The following is a 20,444-nucleotide window of genomic DNA, read 5'->3' on the forward strand; positions in this document are numbered from 1 at the left end:
GTTGTCATTGAAATCTAATGTGAACTAAGTTAGCATCAGGAGAGCAAATAGATTTCATGAATTTACGAAATTGTAAGAATATACATTGAGAGATAATAAACTCGTCACGTTGACAGCAAACTGACGGCATACCATTCACGCATGACAACTTGCCAGCAGTTTGCTGAATTCTAAGGAAGACTTTACGTGACATCAGAACAACAGACAATTTGTAGAAACATCTTGGCTTTAATTTGGTGAAATTGAATGCGGAATAAGTGACAGCAAAATGGCAACATAGTTGATTATCTGAGAACAATTATTATCTTACATAATATTATAATTAAACATAAGCTTCTGTAATCAAGATATAGAAATAAGATTATATTATCAAGATTGCTTATTATAACATAAGATACATATAACATAAGATATAAACACACAGACACATACACTGGAATATATATCTTTTAAATAACGTTCTTCCTTCTAATGTTAAATCATAATACAAGATCACTTAAAAAGTTACATTCTGTTCGATTTCTATTATGTTAGCAAACATAATCTTACATCATAAACATGATCTTCCAAGTAAAGACAGTATTATTACATGCGATAATGTTATGATATTAATATTCGATTATTATAGCATGTTGTACTAAAATAAATTTAAATTTTCCTTTAAATTTTCCTTTTAATGTTTATAAATTATAACATAAGATCGATCATTGAAATATTATCTGTTCGATATTTCATCTAAGTTAAAAATCACAATCTTACATCGTAATAAAATATATGATTTTTCGTAGTCAAAATAGTTGCAATGTTACATGCAATAATATATATTATGATATTAAGATTAGATTATTATAATATAAGGTACCGAAATAGGTATATCTCTTTAAATCGCACTCTTTTTTCTATGTATTTATAAATTCATAAACTGTAATACAGAATCATTCACTTAAAACATTACATTCTGTTCGACATTCTATCTATGTCGCAATCATGATCTTATATTATAATTAAACTTCTGTAGTCAAGATAATAATACAATTACATGCATGTTATGAATTGCAATCGATTATTATGATATTAAGATTTGATTATTATAGCGTGCTACTAAAATATATCTCTTTAACTTGTACCCTTTTTTTAACGTTTATAAATAACACAGGACATATTATATTGCATCATTTTAAAAGTTACATTCTGTTCAATATTCTATATATCTACGTTAACAATCATAATCTTATATCATAATTAAACATGATTTTCCATAATCAAGATAATATAACAAGATTACATAATGATAATGTTATTATAAATTAAAATTCAGTTGTTGTATGTGGAATAACTGTACAAATACATTTTAAGTATTGAATATTGAATTTTCTTATAGATACAATATATCCCGTAAATTTTTCTCATTTTGCAAAGGAATCTACGCAAAATCTATGCTGTCCATTAAAGAAATAATTCAGTAAAACAGCAATATTGGGAGCATACTGTTGTAATAAAATAGGAAATCAGGAAATAACAACGGAATGCTTTATATTTCTTACAAGCTAAAATGCATCTTAGATAACGATCCAATGCGTGCATCTTATGGTTCAGCCTGAAAGCCGATGATGCAAGGTGCATATCATTTACAGCGTATCACGAAACTTGAAAACACATTGTATAACTAACTACCATCCACATGAAATTAACGCTTTTTCCAATTGTGCAACGTCAATTTCATAATTTTGTCGCGCCGATTTTAAACGCGTCGTCATCATTTAATCGCGAAAAGTGTCAACTCGACGGTCACGTTGCCGCATACGTTTTTTTTAATCAAAATTAGTAATCATTAATCTCTCTGTCATCGTGAGACTGACTTGACGAGCCGCCATCATAATAGCCGTCATGATTGTAAACCGGTGGCTTGTAAATTTGTGAATGATCATACGCGACAGGTGTCGAGGAAGCTATGTAATTGTAAGCCGCTAGATGCGCGGCTTTTGCTCGGGCCACTTCCGGTGTGTCTGTTACGCGACCCTGAAAATAAAAGGGACAATGAGAAATGGAGAGCGATGATGTTCTTGCGTCTAGCTTTTCTCCCTGACGTTGTCAAACTATTTTCGAATCAATTATTGTAATTTCTACTATATACAGAATGTAAAGTCCATTTTTAGAAGTTTACAAAATTTCAAGCATGTAAACTACTATTAATAATAATATCTTTATTGCTGTATAACAAGTCGCATACTCTCTAAATTCTTTGGAGTGGAATCTCATCTGAAGAGTGAAAATTGAAAAAAAATGATTTAATTTTCAATTTTTAAGAGTGAGAGAGATTTTACTCTCTAAAAGTTTTAGAGAATAGAATAATCAATATCATATTTTATTATTGTTATTAGATTATAGTTCAATCTTCAAGAATTCGAGGAAAATGATGATTTAAATTGAACACATTTTCAGGAATTATTTCTGCATTATTATCAAATCACAAAGTATTATTGCATCGAACTCCCCAATTGTTCCACTGACAATGAATAGGATAAAAATCTTACATCATGATCTAACGGGGCAGGCGGCCCGTGATATCCGTATCCGCTGTGGTATATTTGATGGTCAACTGATACGGGGTTTGCATATCCGTGATAGTTCTGATTTTCCGCGTAGGAAGCCACGCTATGCGGAATCTTCGCGACAGCTTCCGCTACGGCAGCTAAATGCGCCGCTTTGGCATGTGCTACTTCCGGCGTGTCCATGACCCTGCCATCATGGCCTATGGGCGCCGGTGGTCCGTGATACTGGTAATGCGTTGGCATAGCCAAAGTTATGACAACGTTGATGATTAAGAAAATCTATGAACACATATAGAAAAAATGTTTGGTTGAATTAACTAGAATTCTGATGAAAAATAAATGATCCAGAATTTTAATTATAAATCTACAAGATTTTCAGTTAAATCTATTAAAATTATAGTTGAAATAACAATATTTAGTAAATTTAATCAGAATCTAATAGACTTAACCAAACTTCTGGCTCATTCATTTTCTACCAGAATTTCAGTTAATTCAACCAAACATTTTTTTCCAAAAATGAATAAAATAGCACTCCTCGACGTTAACATTTTAGGAAAATTAATCTCTAAATAATAATCGGAAGGAAATATTTTATCGTTTTGCGATTCTCATTGTACATTTTATCGCAATTCCGATAACTTATCTAATCATTAATGAGGGTAAATAAGGATGTAAAGTTTTCAATAATCCTTAAAGAAATTTAATACTGTAAGTATTAAATTAGTTAATTACTTATTTTGAGTATTAAAAATATTAGCAAAAGTGCTTTACTTAAAATAAATAATTAAACATTAATCAATTTAATATTTATAAGGCTATGGCACACAAAAAATTTAAACAGTAAGACGCAAGTAATTAGTAACCAATATTTTGGATTTATATTATTGTTTCACGTTTCTATTGTGATTGGTCGGTTCACTTACTGCTTACATCTTACTATTTTATGTTTTTCATGTGTCATAACTGTAACAATATTAAATTTCTCAAGGGAATTTTTTGATTAATTATTAAAATTAGTAATCCAATAATCCAATAAAGTTACTTACCAAAGACTTCATTGTTACGTCTATTCAATCCTGAATGGAAGTGTCACCGTTTTATAACCATCGAGAACTAAGAATGCTCGGTTTATATACAATCGGTGATTTTATCTTACCTAACAGTATCACCCCACCAATGATGAATATTGTTCGGCTAATATTCATACAACTGATTGGTCGATTTTTACTAAAGTGACAAAATACATTTCTCTATTTTTGCGGTGTGAGACTGTATTACTAGAAAAAACGATGTTTTTCTCATCAACACATCAAATTCTTATTTTAATAAAATATTATTTGTTTCATCAATACTGTTATTCAATTAACAAAATTTTTTGTTAATGTTGTTGTTAACTAATTTTGTTGTTAGCTAATGTTAATATAATTATTTAATTATTTCATATATTATTTTTTCCGTGCAAAGATGTAATTGATTTAATCATCATCCAAATCTCGTTCGTCTAATTGTTGATTGAATTATCTAATTGTTAATCATTTATTAGATCTCACAATAAAAGATCAGATATTCAATTATGTTTGATGCAATTATTAACTAGCACTTTTTTTTTATATTATGTCTCGAAGTAAATTGTGATGGCTCATTAAGTAATTAGACGCGCTTTTACGTGACGGAATTTCGAGTAGCTTTTAATTCAACATAATAAATCGTGGATTACGTTATGGTTATTAATGTGCGCGAACCTGTATTTTATAATTTATTATGGTCAAGAGAATGTCAATGTCCAGAATAATTTTAATTTCAAAGATATTAAAAAGTGTTTTTCTTCTCACGAACGAATAATTGACAGCGTTTAATCGTCACGTTAAACTCGATATAACAAACGGTTTCGAAAAACTTGCGATTAAACGCTTGTCTCAGCCTTGATTGCTCTTCTTGATTTATATTGGGTCTCCTCAAGAACAATGTCATCATGATATTAAGATAGTGTCACAATGATTCCAAAATGATTAAAACTTACTTTTTCAGTTATGATTTATTTTAACGTTATGATTCATTATATATAATGTTATCGTGACCTGCTGTTCTGCTTGGATCCAATCTTCAGTCTTTCTTCGCGAGCATTCGCTAATAAATCGGGAGATCGACGAGATACAGCGATCGATCAAACGTTCCCATCGCCTGCTGACACTTTTTGCCAAGCGAATTGTACAACATCGTTTGTAGAACGTTCGCGTTTTGGCGCAATCATAATTCTGTTCTTGCTGACATTCCAGCCTCCCTCTATTCCTCCCTTTTTCACTTTTTCTTATTCTTTCTCTCTCCCTCCCTTTTTCCTTCTCTCTCTCTATCTCTCTCTCTCTCTCTCTCTCTCTCTCTCTTTATTTCTAACTCTTTCTCGTTTTTTCTCTGTGATTTTTTGATCTCTCTCTTCTTGTTTTTTCACTAAAATAATCTACTTGATATGTCTTCATTTTGCTTTTAGGGATATTAAACAAAAAACCAGACTTTTTTTGCGTTTTTATCATATGAAAATCAGGGCGGGCCCCTGTTGTAAAATGTTTCGCGTTTACTCTATTTACAGACGTCTGTATTAGACGCTCGTATTGTTCGTCGGCTATATAAAGTCTACGTGGCCCGATTGTACAGACAGAGATTCGCCTGATCTTGGATAGTGCGCATAAACATGAAGACCCTTGTAAGTACAGTGATACCCTATCCTAAGATTCCTCATCTTTGTCTATTAACAAAAATGTTATTTTTTGAAAAAATAATACTAAATTAAAATTAAATTTATATTTCATTATTTTAAAAGTAATACTTTTTTATATTATTATTGTTAGAATAACAATTTTTTTTATACAATTAACAATTTAACTTTTATTATTTTTTATTTTATTATTTTATTACTATTTTTATTATATTATTATTTTTTAATAATAATTCTTCAATTATATAAAAATTATAATATTTTAAAGTTACTTAAAATAAATACTCAATTTAGATTAAAAAAATATTATACAAGGCTTTGCCATTAAATTTTTCACACAATGAACACATCAGTTTTATATCTGATAATGAATATAATTTTATCCCGATTGTGAATCATCTTGCAGTGCACACACATAGATTTATGAGCAATCAATTCCTTCTTCGTAATTCCTTATCTTGATCCAACTGTAAATGTCGTCTGTTCATCCTTTCAGATCGTTTTATCGTGCCTTTCGTTGTCGACGCTGGCTTTGCCGACGTACGCGCCTTATCAGCCGTACGTTAACGGAGTGCATGGCGGAGGATATTATCACGGACCAGCAGCCCCGTTGGCTCATGACGGTCGGGTGGTTGACACACCGGAAGTGGCTCACGCCAAAAAAGCACATTTAGCAGCGCATGCAGTGGAAGCTGCCAAAACAGCACATTATGGAGGAGGTTATGGAGGAGGATATTACGGGGGCGGAGATGGAGGTTACTATGACGGAGGTTTTGCAGGATACAAGGGCATAATTGCTCCGGCAGGCGGAAGTCATGGTTACTCCGGATATCATGGCAAATATCATGGTCCACCAGCACCGCTCGGTCACGATGGACAAGTAGTGGATACGCCGGAAGTGGCCCATGCCAAGGCCGCGCATCTCACCGCCCACGCTCACGAATTGTCCAAGGTTGCTCATCTATCGTATGCGAACACCTATCCGCACATCTCGTATTGAATCCTTTTATCGTGGAATATACGTTTTCCAAAAGGACCTAATTCCTTATCTGTATTAATAGCGTAAAAGCAATCCTTCAAAGGATTAAGTGACAACACGTCTTTTTACGTTTACGCTAGCGGATGTGCAGCTTGGATGAACGTAAATATTTTGTATTCGCACGACATAAATATGTAACGATACAATAATAAAAACGATACAATAATAAAAAAATATAACATGTGAATAAATAATTTTATATCAGACATCTTCTTCTTGTATTTTGCGTGCAAAAATATCGCGGACAAGTACGCGGTTCGTAACTTTAACACCGTTAGATATCAAAAGAGAATTAATAATCCTTCTACGAAGCAATAATACTTCTAAACGAGTTAAAAAATACATTGATTTTAACTTTTAAGTATATCAAAATGTAAATGAATCCATTTCTGTACTTAAATTATAGTTTTATAGTTTCAAAGTAAACAACATCCATATATTAATGCACACATGCACTTATTGTTAGTAAATAGTAAACAAAATTTTAGTAAAATTTTTTCCTTTTTGAGTTAAATTGTTTAATTCTATTGTTTTAATTAAATTTATGATATATTAAATAAGAGCAATATTATAGCGATCTATATAAAAATGATTAAAAATGACTTAAATTGATTAAAAATAACTCAATTTTTATTATAAATTTAAATATCAACATTTCTTATCCACTAAAAAAATCAAGATAATAAATTGTTTTAAAATACAGAAAGCAATGAAAAACTAAATATTTTTTCAGAATATGGAGTCATTATTATATAGCAAAATATTCCTAGCTTTTACAAAAAAAAGAGTATTAATCTAAAAAACAAAAGCAGTCAATAATGACCGCTTGGTATTTCTAATGTTAAATAGAAGAGTACAAATATTAATTATGCGATGTTTTTTTTCTTTACCTTCGTGCGTTTCTGCCTTTTGAATAATTTATACAACGAGTATAAATGTTTTATTTCACGCGGTTAGACAAACTTTTTCTCGCGGTTCTGCGGTGAAGTGCTGACGACATGCCGAGCTCAATTACGGTTCAGAAGCACGAATTCGGATGTCGATCGTGCGTATCGATCACTCACGATCGACTGTCACTTCGTCAAGCTCGACTAAACGCCTAAACATGTCGATATTGCGTTGGTGACAAATGCGCAATACCTTTCAGATCAGACGTACCAATAGGGTTCGATCGATGAACTGGGCAAGTGGCCAGTTGCGACACCACCGTCTCCGTTTTAGTTATTCAACAACTATTGTTATCGCCACCTCCTGACATACTATTGTGATTGATATGACACGTGCGGATAAATAAACCCATAAACTGCAGGGTGTAGTGGGTGTAACTCGTTGCGTGATTGTGGCCGGAAGATATAAGTCTAAGATAAAATTGTAAATCGGTCTGGCAAGGAATTATACTTTTTCCTTTTAATAAAATGCTAATGAAAATTTATCGGGAACTTTACCCATTGCATCGTCTATACAGCATTCGAACAAATAAAAACAATTAATTTTTCTTATGTGTGAATTTTTAAGTAAAAATTTTTTAGAAAAGAAATATCTATATATATTTCTAAAAAAATTTTTAATATTATTATCATTATTATTATGTTGTAACTAATTAATAATTACTTTTGATGCTTATTATTGTGTTATAATTAGCAAACTATTATATTAGTTACTTGATACTTCCAATATTTCAAAGAAAAAGAAAATGCGCAGAGCACAAACGACCTAATTTCGTGTAAGGCTGTTAATAAACCTCGCTTCGCGGTACCAGTGTCACTTTGGCGAAAGCCGGTGACTTTAATGACGGTAAACTGTATCCGCAGATGACGCGCATAGTTTAACACGGCATAGCCTAGGCGCATTTTTATTCTTGACACGACGAGGTCGGGACACGCGTGCTTACGGATGCCATTGTTAGCGTAAGTAAATGTTACGGGGCACGGCATTGCAGTTAAGGAGAACTTTTCCTGGGTGTGGTTGTTACCCCGCGAGTCGCGCTGGGTCAGGCGGGGCACGGGCAGCAGCAACACGCCCGATCAATGCTCGTACCCCTATAAATTGCACCAGACGCGTTGATGGCAACCGTAATGCGGATCTAAACGCACGTGCCGACAGCCGCAGTGTCTTACCGAGATCTAAGGGTGACGGAATATCTTTGGGATACGGATAGAGTAATCGCCGCAATGATCGGATACTTCGTAAGTACGCTTGAAAACTCGAGGAGAGGTGCTGTGAGATTCCGATGCCCGGAATTCCTCCTAACTGACTTTCTCGCATCTCGACAATTAATATTAAATTCTTACGAAATTAATATTACTTTACTTTCTAAATCTTTTATTATTCTCATCCTTATATAAGAATAAGAATTTTATTACTTCGGAGCTTACATGCCAGGAAGGGACTTGATTTACAATTTTTCTTAAATCTCACACATTTATAATTATAACACACTTATAATGTCTAACTAAAACCCGTTCTAAGTCTTATATATTTATATCGATAATTAATCAATCCTTTATCACTAATATCTCATGTAACTTGCTAATTTAATCAATGCCGTATTCTTCTTTTCTATTCTATTGCGAAAAAAGATAAAGTTCTTCCAATGGAAATTCTATTCAATTTTGTACGCTTGCTTCTTAATATATGTATATTTAAAATGAATGTTAATAAGAAACAATAGATTTGTTTTTATTGCTACACTGGATTGCACTAAAACTTTTCTTTTCGCTTTTGCTAAATTTCAAACATACATCTATTTCACTTTAAGTACAAAGAATGTACACTAGTTCAGCTATAAAAATAGACCTAATAATCATGAAAAGTTAACCAGAAGATAATATTTTATTACATCTTAATTCTTAGATTCTCTTCTCTGCCATGTCAAGCGCGATTCTGGCGGCTCCACAGTGGTACGGACCTCATGCTTCTCCGGCGCCGTTGGGTCCCGATGGTCGTGTGGTAGATACACCGGAAGTCGCGCAGTTGAAAGCTGCTCATTTAAGTGCTCTAGCGGAAGCTAATGCACGGGCACCAAAGGGACCGGGATCCATAGGAGCTTACCCTGGCACTTACCCTGGCGCTTATCCCCAGCCCAGCGGATACTCTTCCGGAAATTATCTTTCACATTACAGGTTCGTGTCAAACATGCGTTTTACTAAATTGGATCTCTCTGAAGCATCTTCGTAAATTTCTATTTCCAAATGCAACTATAAATTACATTGAGAAAAATGATTTTTATTTTGCCAACAAGACGTATGTATATGATAAAATGTATTTTTTTTTCTGAGATCAAACAGAATTATCGATTGGTTAATTTACTATTATTCACTGTTTTTAATATTCAAAATAAGTAATTTCTAGTATTAAATTGGATTTCTGTAAAAGTTGATAGATTTGACATACACTTACTATAAATTTCATTAATATTTTTCAATTGGATCTAAAGTTACTACTTACATTTACTAGATATTCTTTTTACTAAAAAGTTATGCTAACTAAATAAATTTAGTATTATCATTAAAAAATATTTAACAAGAAGGAATTAATTCTCATCTAATAATTTTTCCAAAAAAATTTTCGTTTATTTTCCAAGACGTACTGATTGAATCTAATATTTTCATTTAATTTATACAACTAAATGTTTTTCCTAAAAGTAAAATCAATTTAGAAAGAATTGTTTTTTTCAAGATTCTATTTTTTTAATACATGTAAATTATATGTATTAAAAAATGATATAATTATATGATATGGTATGATATTATATTATATCATATCACACAATTATATGATATAATTAAAACAAGAGTCAAATTTAATTCAAATTCTCTAAAATCATCTGAGTACATCTTGCAGCGGACCACCAGCCCCACTAGGCCCGGATGGTCGCGTAGTTGACACGCCCGAGGTTCAACAAGCCAAGGCCGTACATTTCTCTCTTTACAATGCGGAAGCGCGGCGCGTGCCGACCGGTCCAGCCGATCCAATTGCTGCTGGCGCCTACGATCCATCCTGGAACAATGGTGCCTACAATCCTGCTTGGGACGGCCCGGCCAGCAGTTACTATTAATTCGACTACACGAAAAAATGATCGGAGCGAAATGCATTTCCGCTCGTTCAATGGACGTCGACGATCCCATGAAATCGATCACACGATTAGTTGTGTTGAATCCACCAATGATCCTCGATATCCTTCCCACACGAAAAGAACGGTTTTACTGGCATATCTAAAAATTTAGATAGAAATTTGAAAATAATTTTGTTGGATCAAAATAATTATGTAAAATGCTCACATAATGAGCAATGTTGGAAAAATTTTAATTTCCAGCTAGCACTCATACAGCACAGATCATTTTAATAATGTTGCAGCAACGTCCAATAACATTGCAAATGTTGCAACACTTGTTGCAAGCTTCTGCTGTTTTGGCAATTTGAACATTTTTTATTATTTTAATAGTCGAACAAAATTATTTTGGGATTCCTATTTATAAGCTAAATTTTTAGATATTTCAGCAAAACTGTTCTTTCCGTGCAGCTACCTCAAGAATTGGAAGACTATCACTAAGATATTACTAACTACCTCTCCGATCACTCCGAAATAAATGGTTCTCTCTCGCCGATTCTTCGATAATCTTTTCGCCTGCGATGATTTTGCAGCGTCACACGTTTCATGCATCTCCTATTTATCGCGCACAAATATTCGTACTTCCGATGTATATGTTAGAAAAAATATATATTCTTATGGAACAGCAGTGACATAAAGAGATTATTTATATCGTAATAATTATTCTGTGCTTCTGCATATGGTCCAATCAACCTTTAATCCACTCGACTTGAATGTTTAAAAGATTTAATTTTTTAAATTTATAATCTAGAGATTCAAATAATCCCTTCCTAAGAATTTATATGCTAAGAGAAATGTTTGATATTTATATGATAATTGCATGATAAAGTACTTATGAATTCTATTTTTATATCTAATTATCATTCTATATACTATTAGCAATAATAATTATATTATAATTCTATTAAAAGAATAAATACTTAGTACCGAAAATTGAATTATAGTCATTGAATTGAATAGTATTAAATTGGTAATTGCAATCATTTTTTCTCTCAGTATATAAATTATTATGTATAAATACATAATAATCTGCGTTGCAAATGTGTTAATTCTGCTCTTCTTCTTTGAATGAAAATATTCTGTCTTACATTCATTCACGGCTGTTTGTGTACAGTATTTATTTCGATATTATCACATTCTACTATTAGTCATCTACTTTTGCGAGAGTGTACGCGACACCATAGATCGTTATCTGCTAAGCCTCATTGTTGCATACCTCGTTAAGCACGATTAATCGCGTCCTTGCTAATGGCTGTCTAGGATAACTCGCAGGATAACTGTCTTACGTTATCTCGTAGTTATAGAAACCGGTTTTCTCGTCGTTTTCTTCTCGCAATCGAATTTTCATTTCCTGCAATCAAGTGTTCAAAGATCTATTAGTTAATCAGAATCTTTAAGAGTCGAGATATTCGTTGTTTTCAATCACTCTGCACGATGTTTTCTCGCAATGATCCGTAACGATCCGTAACCTAACGTGATTCGAAATTTTCTTGCAAAACACGCCCGATTCGCGGACAACCGGTCATGGATCACTCGACAATCCCTTCAAGGTAGTCCTCTTTTTGGTGTCTATTGCTTCGAAAATTGGCAACGTATCATTGAAAAGACAAAAAAAAACTCAAGGTATAGATTCCTTTTAAGGGATTGAATAATTTCATTAACAAATATTTATCAGTTTCTTTAAACCGGTCGACTTAAATTATTTGTTGTATTTAATGTAAATGTGCTCCTTATGCTCCACTGTTCAAAAAAAGATCTTTCGGCGATAATGTGATATAAAATAAATTATAGTTTTTTTTTGAGATCAGCAGAATAGCACAAGAAAGAATTATTTAATTTTGTTATGTTTGTTAATAAATATTATTTTTTTGATTTCTTTAAAATAATGAGCTTAAATTAAATCCGCAGTATTCGGTAAATATTCCATTATTTCACCATTTTTTTAAATATATATGAGGATAATTTGAAAAGAATTCTCTGCCTGACACAGAAATGACGCCACGAATATCAAACTATTATAATTTTATATAAGATTGACAGAGCTGCTTTAAAAATTTTGAAATAGACGCGTTTATTAATTTCTTTGTTTCGATCATATAAAGCAATTTTTGATTCCATAATGACAATGCATCCGCTTACATTTCTTCAACTGTAGTCGCAAAATTGTGAAGTAGCATGAGGAAGAAGATTACTTAATCTTGCACTGAAAAAAATTTTGATCCAATAAATGATAATTCATCAATGTCCGACTTAATGTAGTTAATTCATTGATGCAATAACTGGATTCATTTATATAACTACATATTCATTTTGGTAATGAATTTTAGCAGTTTTACAACCTAAATCATTATGAGAATTCATTGGACTAAATTTTCATTATTTTTTCTTAATTCAATGAATATTTTATTGTATTTATGTACAGTTTTGGTTCAGTGTATTAACCATATCAGCTAATTTCTTAAAAATTGTCAATTTAAATATCGTATTTAAATATCGTATTATATATTATAAATATATTATAAATTCTTATGTCATTGTTTTGCAATTCCTTTTTGCGATAAAATGCGATACTGGATAGATTTATTCAATTTGAGGTCATCAGAGCAAAGCGAGAATATTATTTGATCTTGTCCCCATTATAATCGATGCCGATTCACATCGTAATGTGAGACGGAAGAACTCGGTCGACTAGCTTGCTGATTGTTGCGCAAATCTACGCAAAATGGGGTCTCATAATATGTAATGAGTTAAGACCACGGTCGCGAGCGTGCCTGCGATATTCCACGCAGCATCCGCCGATCTCTGTGCGCGCGCCCACAGAATTTTTAGTTCTTCTCAGGTAGGCGTACCATCCGATCTTGTATCTTTATATCGAGGTCAGTTCAAATTACGCAGGGTAAGTAGCGAAGGAGTGGGTAGCGAGGTTGCACGCGAATAAATTTCAGTTTTTTTCTCCCTTGAGATGAACCGCCTTGATGATAGATCGTTTCTGGCGATGCAAATTCGTCAATTTGAACCCTTGATCTCATGTTTTTTGGCAAATACACTGCAAATCCAAGTGCGTAATAAATGTCTTCAAATAACACATTAAACTACATACAAAAATTAATTTACGTTTAAATATGTATATTATCTTTTTCACGAAAAATTAAATCACACATATAGGAGCTCAACGGGTTAAATCGATCTTCTTAAAATTACAAAAATTCTAAGAACAATAATATATGTATATTATTTTTTATTAACATATTATTTTATATAAAGTTTATCTAAAATAATGTATCACTAAAATAATGTATATACTCTTTAAAACTTTTAGAGCGAATTATTACTCTAAGGAATGAAATCTCACTCTTAAAGATTAAAAATTGAGTCACTCTTTTTCAAGATTGATTTAATTTTCATTTTTTAGAATAAAATTTTGCTTTAAAGAATTTAGAGAGTAAAAAGATTTCGATGAAAAATTAATTTAAAAATGCTAATAAAATTTCTTAAGTGAACGCCTATCCCACTCACCCCCTACGTGAAAGTACACTGAAATTGCAATGCATCCATTTCGATTTTCTTTGATTCTCGAGCTTCGTTTTGCATTCAATTTAATTCTTCTTGCATACTCTGCATCAGTTACAAAGTTACGATTCCTGACCTTTTTGCGGCGAGGTATTCGAAATCACGATGTGCTCGGCTTCGTTCTCGAGGAACGAAGCTATTATTCCGCTCCCTTGCTCATTTCTTCTCACGTCTTTCGTACACCGATGACCTATGTGGCAACATTCACAATCGTAACACGATGTGACTATACGTTTCAATAAGATTTACATGATATTTCTTCGTTCCCAGAATTAAATTACCATTAGAGTGTCGTAAACATTATGCATTTCCTGAGAAATATGTAAAACACGTAAAAAATAATAATTATATATATATATTTTTTTCAGTAAATTGGTATCTACGTATGCGCCACGCAAAGCACGATGCCGATTAGCTCATGAAACAATGCACCTCTTTTTATTCGACAAGTGTCGCGATTTTGCTTACGTAAAATTGCGTGCTGCATTCGCCGCAAGACGATCGTTACGATACCGTCCCGCGCACCGCAAAACGCAAAACTTTCCTAATCAACGTCCCACGACAACTCGATCGCTCTCTTCTTGCTCTTCCGATTTCTATCTAGATTAAGAAATCAAGAGTTGCGTCACGAATCACCGCGATTTCTTCTACGAGATATCGCACGTCGCGATCTTTCGCGAATTCTTTTCTTTGCGCGCCTTAAAAAAATGACAAAAAATATTAATTAATTATCTATCTTAATCTAAATTTAATGCTATGGATTAATACAAAATATATAAAAAGAAGTCAGTACGAGTTTCTAATTCGCAGAAGTTAATTAAATTGCATTAAATTGTGTTCGACGAATCTTTGCAATCTTAATTAATAGTGGTAAAGAAACGTTTCAGCCTTACTTAAATTACGTTAGACGCAACGCAAGATCGAGAAGTAGGCCAGCATAAATAGAACTTTATTAAAATTTAATTGCCTATTTGACGTTATATACGATGACGAATTAGAAATATTAGTCATCGTATTATATTTTGTAATCATGTAAACTGTAAAATATTTTACACACAATACGCTCATTAATTCACAATAATAAGAATAATCATCTTGTATCTCTCATTTTTAATTTATATATACGAATAGATATAAAATTTAGTTTAATTTAATCAGGAAGTTATTGTGTAATAAATCGTTATAAATAAAGAGGAGAAAAAAGAAAGATAGGAATTGGGAGAGAACAAGGTTCGTCCATTCCTTCTATTAAGTCTTTTTTGCAGCAGTCTTTATATATCACAATCTTCGAAATATTTAAAAAAGAGAGATGTACAAGCGAGTGACCTGCGTCGCGAGAAACATGATAAAATTTGTAAAGATAGGAAAACAATTTATTCATCTAGAATATGTACAGGCACCGGAACATGTTGATCGACTGTGATCCGCTAGGTTTAGAAATTTCCTATCAGATGCTGGGACTGATAATGACGAGGCTGAAAACCTGACGGATTGTACACTTGTTGCGTGGCGTAAGGCTGAGTTCCCGGATACGAAGATGCTGGGAATGCTCGCGGAGCGCCATAATGTCCTAGATTGGCGGGAGCAGGACCGGATGGAGATCCATAAGCTAAAATAATAATAGAAAACATCGTTTAAAAGAATACTCGATAGTTTCAAAGAATACGTATATATTAGCAGTTACTTATTAGAGTAACTTAGGAAGGGATAAAGGATACAACAAACTTAATATTTAGAATAATTTCTTGTAAAATAAAAATGTTCTATTCATATTTTTTCTATTAATTTACTTCTTATCTTAAGGATGTAAAAGTAATTCATTTCTTATAAAATTAAAATATTGTTTAATGCTCTATTCATACTTTTTAATCAGTTTATTTTTTATCGTAAATATAAAAAATAATTTATTTCTTTTGTAGAATAAAAATATGTTTCAATATTCTATTCAGATTTTTTCCACATTATTTATAATTTATTTTATCTTATAAATAAAAAAATGTCATATTTTTACGTTGCTGAAAATCTTCAATCTCTAAACTCTTCATCCACTTTTTCGCAATTCCGCAATTTTCTCGATAATCAATCAAATTTTTGCATCTTGTATTTAATGTTATATTGCCGCGAGCAGACCTCAAAACAAGTTTCCTATTCACGCCTTGCATCAACGATTTACGCCGCGGCCCACGCGACAGTTCATCGGTCTTTCCCAGTTCTGCTTCGCTCACCTTGACCCTGGTGCTCACTCGGATTCTCGCTCGCGTGTTTGTAAGCCCGGGCCTCCGCTTCGGCAAGTTCGGCCAATCTGGTTGCCTTTAGGGCCGCCACTTCCGGCGTGTCTAAGACCGTCCCGTCCTCGGCCAACGGCGCCGGTACGAAAGTGGTGGGCTTTGCTGGGAGCGTGTAACTCTTCTGACCTACGAAGTTAGCCCGTGCATCGTATTGTTGAGGTTGCTGATAATTCACGTAGATGGGCGCCGGTACATGATTGGCAGTCTGATAGATCGGAGTGGGTTGCTGATAGCTGGCTTGTTTCAGATAAGGCACCCCATTCGACTGAGCAGCTGAGTAGCTGTATGCGGGCGATGAGATCTGCGGTTGATAATTGGACAAGCCTTGCTGGTTTTTCTCATCCTGAGCTGCGCGGGCGGCGGCTCTCGCGAATTCAGCAAAATGCGCGGCCTTCGCCTGCGCTACTTCCGGCGTGTCGATGACATTGCCGTCTTCGCCAACCGGAGCGGGCGGCGCGAAGTTCGGTGCAACTTGTTGGTGAACCAGAGGATTCCCGTATGAGGATGAACTGACGTATGCGGCTCTACAAGTCACCGCCGTGGCGAACAGGAAAATCTAAAAACAAAGAACGAATTGGAGCAATTAGATCTTAATTTGAAAAATATATATTTACGAAAAAATATTACATTTTTCTAAGTTCTGTATTGTTTTAATTCTGTAGTATTTTAAAATGCTTATTAGCATCATTATTAAACTAATTAAATTCGATTTAATTAATTAATTAATCAAATTTATTGATTAAATTAAATTTGATTAATTTAATTTATGATATTGTTATTTCAACTTCAATTTATAATTCGATATAATCAATTCATAGTTTATATAACTGGAAAATGTATTTAAAATTTATGTACTTATAAATTATTAGCATTAAGATCTAGTCTTGATCATATTTGACTTTTTTTTTACTTATTTGATTTATTAAATTTTTCTATATTTTATTCTGTTTTCAAAAAGCATTATTTCGCTTTTAATCTTGCTTTTTCTTTAATGTAATATATTTCGCATGTGACTTTTAATCCTCCTTATTCGCGTGGGGTATCCAAAACATTCCGGCTGCATAAATTTGCTAAATGAAAATGATATTTTTTTATTAATCTTAATAAATCAATTTTTATTTAATTGTAAATTATCAAAGAGAAAAACGAAGATTGGTATACAACATTGGGGTGTCAAAAACAGTCCACGTGAATAATTACGTTAAAAACGCCATAAAAATATTGAAGGGTTAATTCTTAATCTTCTGGGAAAAATTGGATAGAAATGATGGACCTTTAATCGTGACGAATTATCAATACATAATCGATACTTAATTCCGCTTATCAGGTCATCTTGTTGCGCGATCTCAATCGGCATTTTGCTGGGCGGATTCTTTCAACCTACCCCAACCTTTCACTTTTCTTTGTCCCGGGATCACTCACCAGGCCTCTCATGACGATTCAGGGGCGTTGTATCCTTCGTTGAACTCCCACACACCTTCTTCCTGATAAAAAGAGCGCTGCTGTTGTCTGTCAGTATTCGCTCCTAGGAGTGAGGAACCCGGGCCGGGCGTCGGTTCGCTGTTTTGTGTTCCTGGAGAACGGCTGGTTGGTACCATTTATAGTCGCATTCGTTTGTCCCCTTCCACGTGCATTCGATCGCCAGCGACCTGGGGGGAGCCAGAGGTGATCGGCTATAACCCGATGGCCCGGGAAGTTTGCCGGAAAGATCGGAAAAGAGAAGGCTATTCTCTTCTCTTTCTCTCTTTCTCTCACTGTCTATCTTTCGCCAATTGCGACCTTGACATTTAAATGCGATTTCTGCACTTCATGACCGGAAGCATATCGGGGAGCTATAATGATGTACTCAATTGCATCTTAGAATCAATTCGATCAACTCCGATTAATTTTAATCGACGATTTGATCCATTAAAGTTTATCATTCACATCTATTGTAAAGTGAAATGACAAATGCGATTGATCAATTCCGAAGGATCTAATCGTGGATTAAAGTTAATCGGAGTTGGATGAAATGACTCTTATTCCCGTTTTTATCAATACGGTTTAATTTTAATCTCGGTTCAATAAACTTTTCATCTTTTTCTAAGAATTAGAAAAAGTTGAAGAGTAAGTTGAACCAAGATTAAAGTTAATTTACATTAGTAGAAACGGGTGATTTCAACTAAATTCCCATTAACTTAAACAGCACTATTGAATAATACGAATAAAAATATTAAATTAATCCATTATGTTTAATGTATAAAAAAAAGATTGAAAACAATAAATTATACTCTTCAAATTCTTTAGAGTGGAATCTCACTCTAAGGAGTGATAATTGAGCAAGTCTTAAAAAAGAATGGCTTAATTTTTAATCTTTAAGATCCTGTTTCACAACTCAACTGGTTATTCTTAACCGAGGTTCAATTTATTTTTCATCTCTTTTCAATTCTAGAATTGGAAATAGATGAAGAATAAATTGAACCACGGTTAAGAGTTAATTGTGAAACTGGGCTTTAGAGTGAGATTTCATTTTTCAGACAATTCGCTCTAAAAGTTTTACAGAGTTTGTATTAAAGATCCTGTTTTGATTCTGTCAGTTAAGTTAATTGTTGATTAAAGTTTGATCATAGCCCTTAGTTCACAGACTTAAAATCATCATCGATTGTTTGCAGAAAAGATTTTTACTTGCTGAATTATATAAAACTGAAAGACATTTCGATTACACCAACGTTTTTTACAATATTTATTTCTTTTCATAGAATTTTCCAGCAATTAGTAATAAGTTATTAATTGCCTGTTATCAAGCTGCTTAAGTCAATCCGACATTCTTTTATTGAACAAAAGAGCATGTATTTTTACTCCCTCATGATCTTGGTTAAATCATATGTCACTGATAGAAGGGATCTCGGTGCTGAGAAACAACAAAGGCGTGTATTGGCGCTAAACGACTTACCAGCCCTGAGCAAACGAAGGACTCGAAGAAGTCGAAGGACGAATTGTATTAAGAATACATTCTCATATAACACAAAGCACATTACTCGCAATGCTCATTATGATGTATACGGACTTTTGCGATTCATGCCGTAAATTTATTTAAAAGTCACGCCCTACCGTAACTAAAAATTAATTTCTTCAAACATTACTTATCACGCATAAAGACTGCAAAGCATTACAATTGATTTTCAAATGATTACAATTACATTAGTTTGTATTCAATCGTAGTTTTTAATTCGGCATTATAGAAAGAATGGTTTTGTTGTAGTATTTAAAAGTTTAACTAGATGCAGAGTTGGAAATAATTACATGATGATAATACTGCAAAAGATTTTCATATTCTAGTAATCAGTTTGATCCAATATAATTATTCTGATGTCCAACACAATCATTTTCCAATCTGTATCTATATAAATGTTTAAATTAAATTATTTAGTAAAAAGCTATTCTTTCTATCTAAGATGAAAATAGCACGATTATTAAAGTGGGTTTTATTAAATTAATCTAAAAGATTTTAAGTCATAATAATATAAAATAGAATAATTTAAGAAGAACTTAATTATACAAATAACATTTTAATATTTATTTAATTTCTACACTATTAAGTTCATAATATCAAATTATACTCAATTTGAATTATTTTTAATCATTTCTATAAGTCGCCACTGTTCCTACTCAACATTGTTAATTTAACTTAAAACAATAGAGTTAAACAATTTAACTCAAGGAAATATATTAAATATGATTCAAATTTAGCTTATTTATTAAATGTATACATTAATATGAAATGTATACATTGTTTATTTTAAAACAACTATAAAAATGGATTGATTTACATTTTGACATGGAAGTTAAAAATAACAAAATGTTATATAACTCAAGAGATTAAGTTATCATTGCACCTTAATATTTAAGGTGTAATCTAACAGTGTACTTTTTCAAAAAGTTGTGATTGAATTCATATCCATTTGAGAATTTTCTCAAGTATTAATAAATCGGAAAACGATCAATAATGTACAATATGTTAATAATAATAGTGATTTAATTGGATAAAAATATCTCAAGTGGTCATTTACGCAAAAAATTAGGTAAATACTCTCGGATTAACTAGTTCAACATATTGATCTAATTTTTGCATATTTTGTTAAAATACTTTCGTATAAATATTGACACTAAGAAAAAATGTATTAAATTTATATAT

At 32.6% G+C, this 20,444-nt stretch overlaps 3 protein-coding genes across 3 annotated transcripts; 1 reads left to right on the top strand and 2 right to left on the bottom strand.

The window, feature by feature from the left end:
• Positions 1-1,821: 1,821 nt before the first annotated feature.
• LOC105620144 (cuticle protein 2-like) lies at positions 1,822-3,610 on the bottom strand. Its single transcript, XM_012201652.1, has 3 exons — positions 3,599-3,610; positions 2,535-2,831; positions 1,822-2,019 (listed from the first exon to the last, which is right to left on the bottom strand). Exons 1-3 carry the CDS (start codon positions 3,608-3,610, stop codon positions 1,822-1,824), a joined length of 507 nt encoding a protein of 168 aa, XP_012057042.1.
• A 1,628-nt stretch (positions 3,611-5,238) lies between these two features.
• LOC105620145 (pupal cuticle protein-like) lies at positions 5,239-10,358 on the top strand. The gene is made up of 5 exons (XM_012201653.1): positions 5,239-5,250; positions 5,759-6,217; positions 6,297-6,313; positions 9,178-9,423; positions 10,145-10,358. Exons 1-5 carry the CDS (start codon positions 5,239-5,241, stop codon positions 10,356-10,358), a joined length of 948 nt encoding a protein of 315 aa, XP_012057043.1.
• Positions 10,359-15,333: 4,975 nt separating this feature from the next.
• LOC105620065 (pupal cuticle protein-like) lies at positions 15,334-17,738 on the bottom strand. Its single transcript, XM_012201575.1, has 3 exons — positions 17,693-17,738; positions 16,208-16,826; positions 15,334-15,591 (listed from the first exon to the last, which is right to left on the bottom strand). Exons 1-3 carry the CDS (start codon positions 17,702-17,704, stop codon positions 15,416-15,418), a joined length of 807 nt encoding a protein of 268 aa, XP_012056965.1. The 5' UTR covers positions 17,705-17,738; the 3' UTR covers positions 15,334-15,415.
• Between the last annotated feature and the right edge of the window lie 2,706 nt (positions 17,739-20,444).

The sequence above is a fragment of the Atta cephalotes genome, assembly GCF_000143395.1.
Source record: "Atta cephalotes unplaced genomic scaffold scaffold00024, whole genome shotgun sequence".
In the NCBI taxonomy this organism is placed as follows: Eukaryota; Metazoa; Arthropoda; class Insecta; order Hymenoptera; family Formicidae; genus Atta; species Atta cephalotes.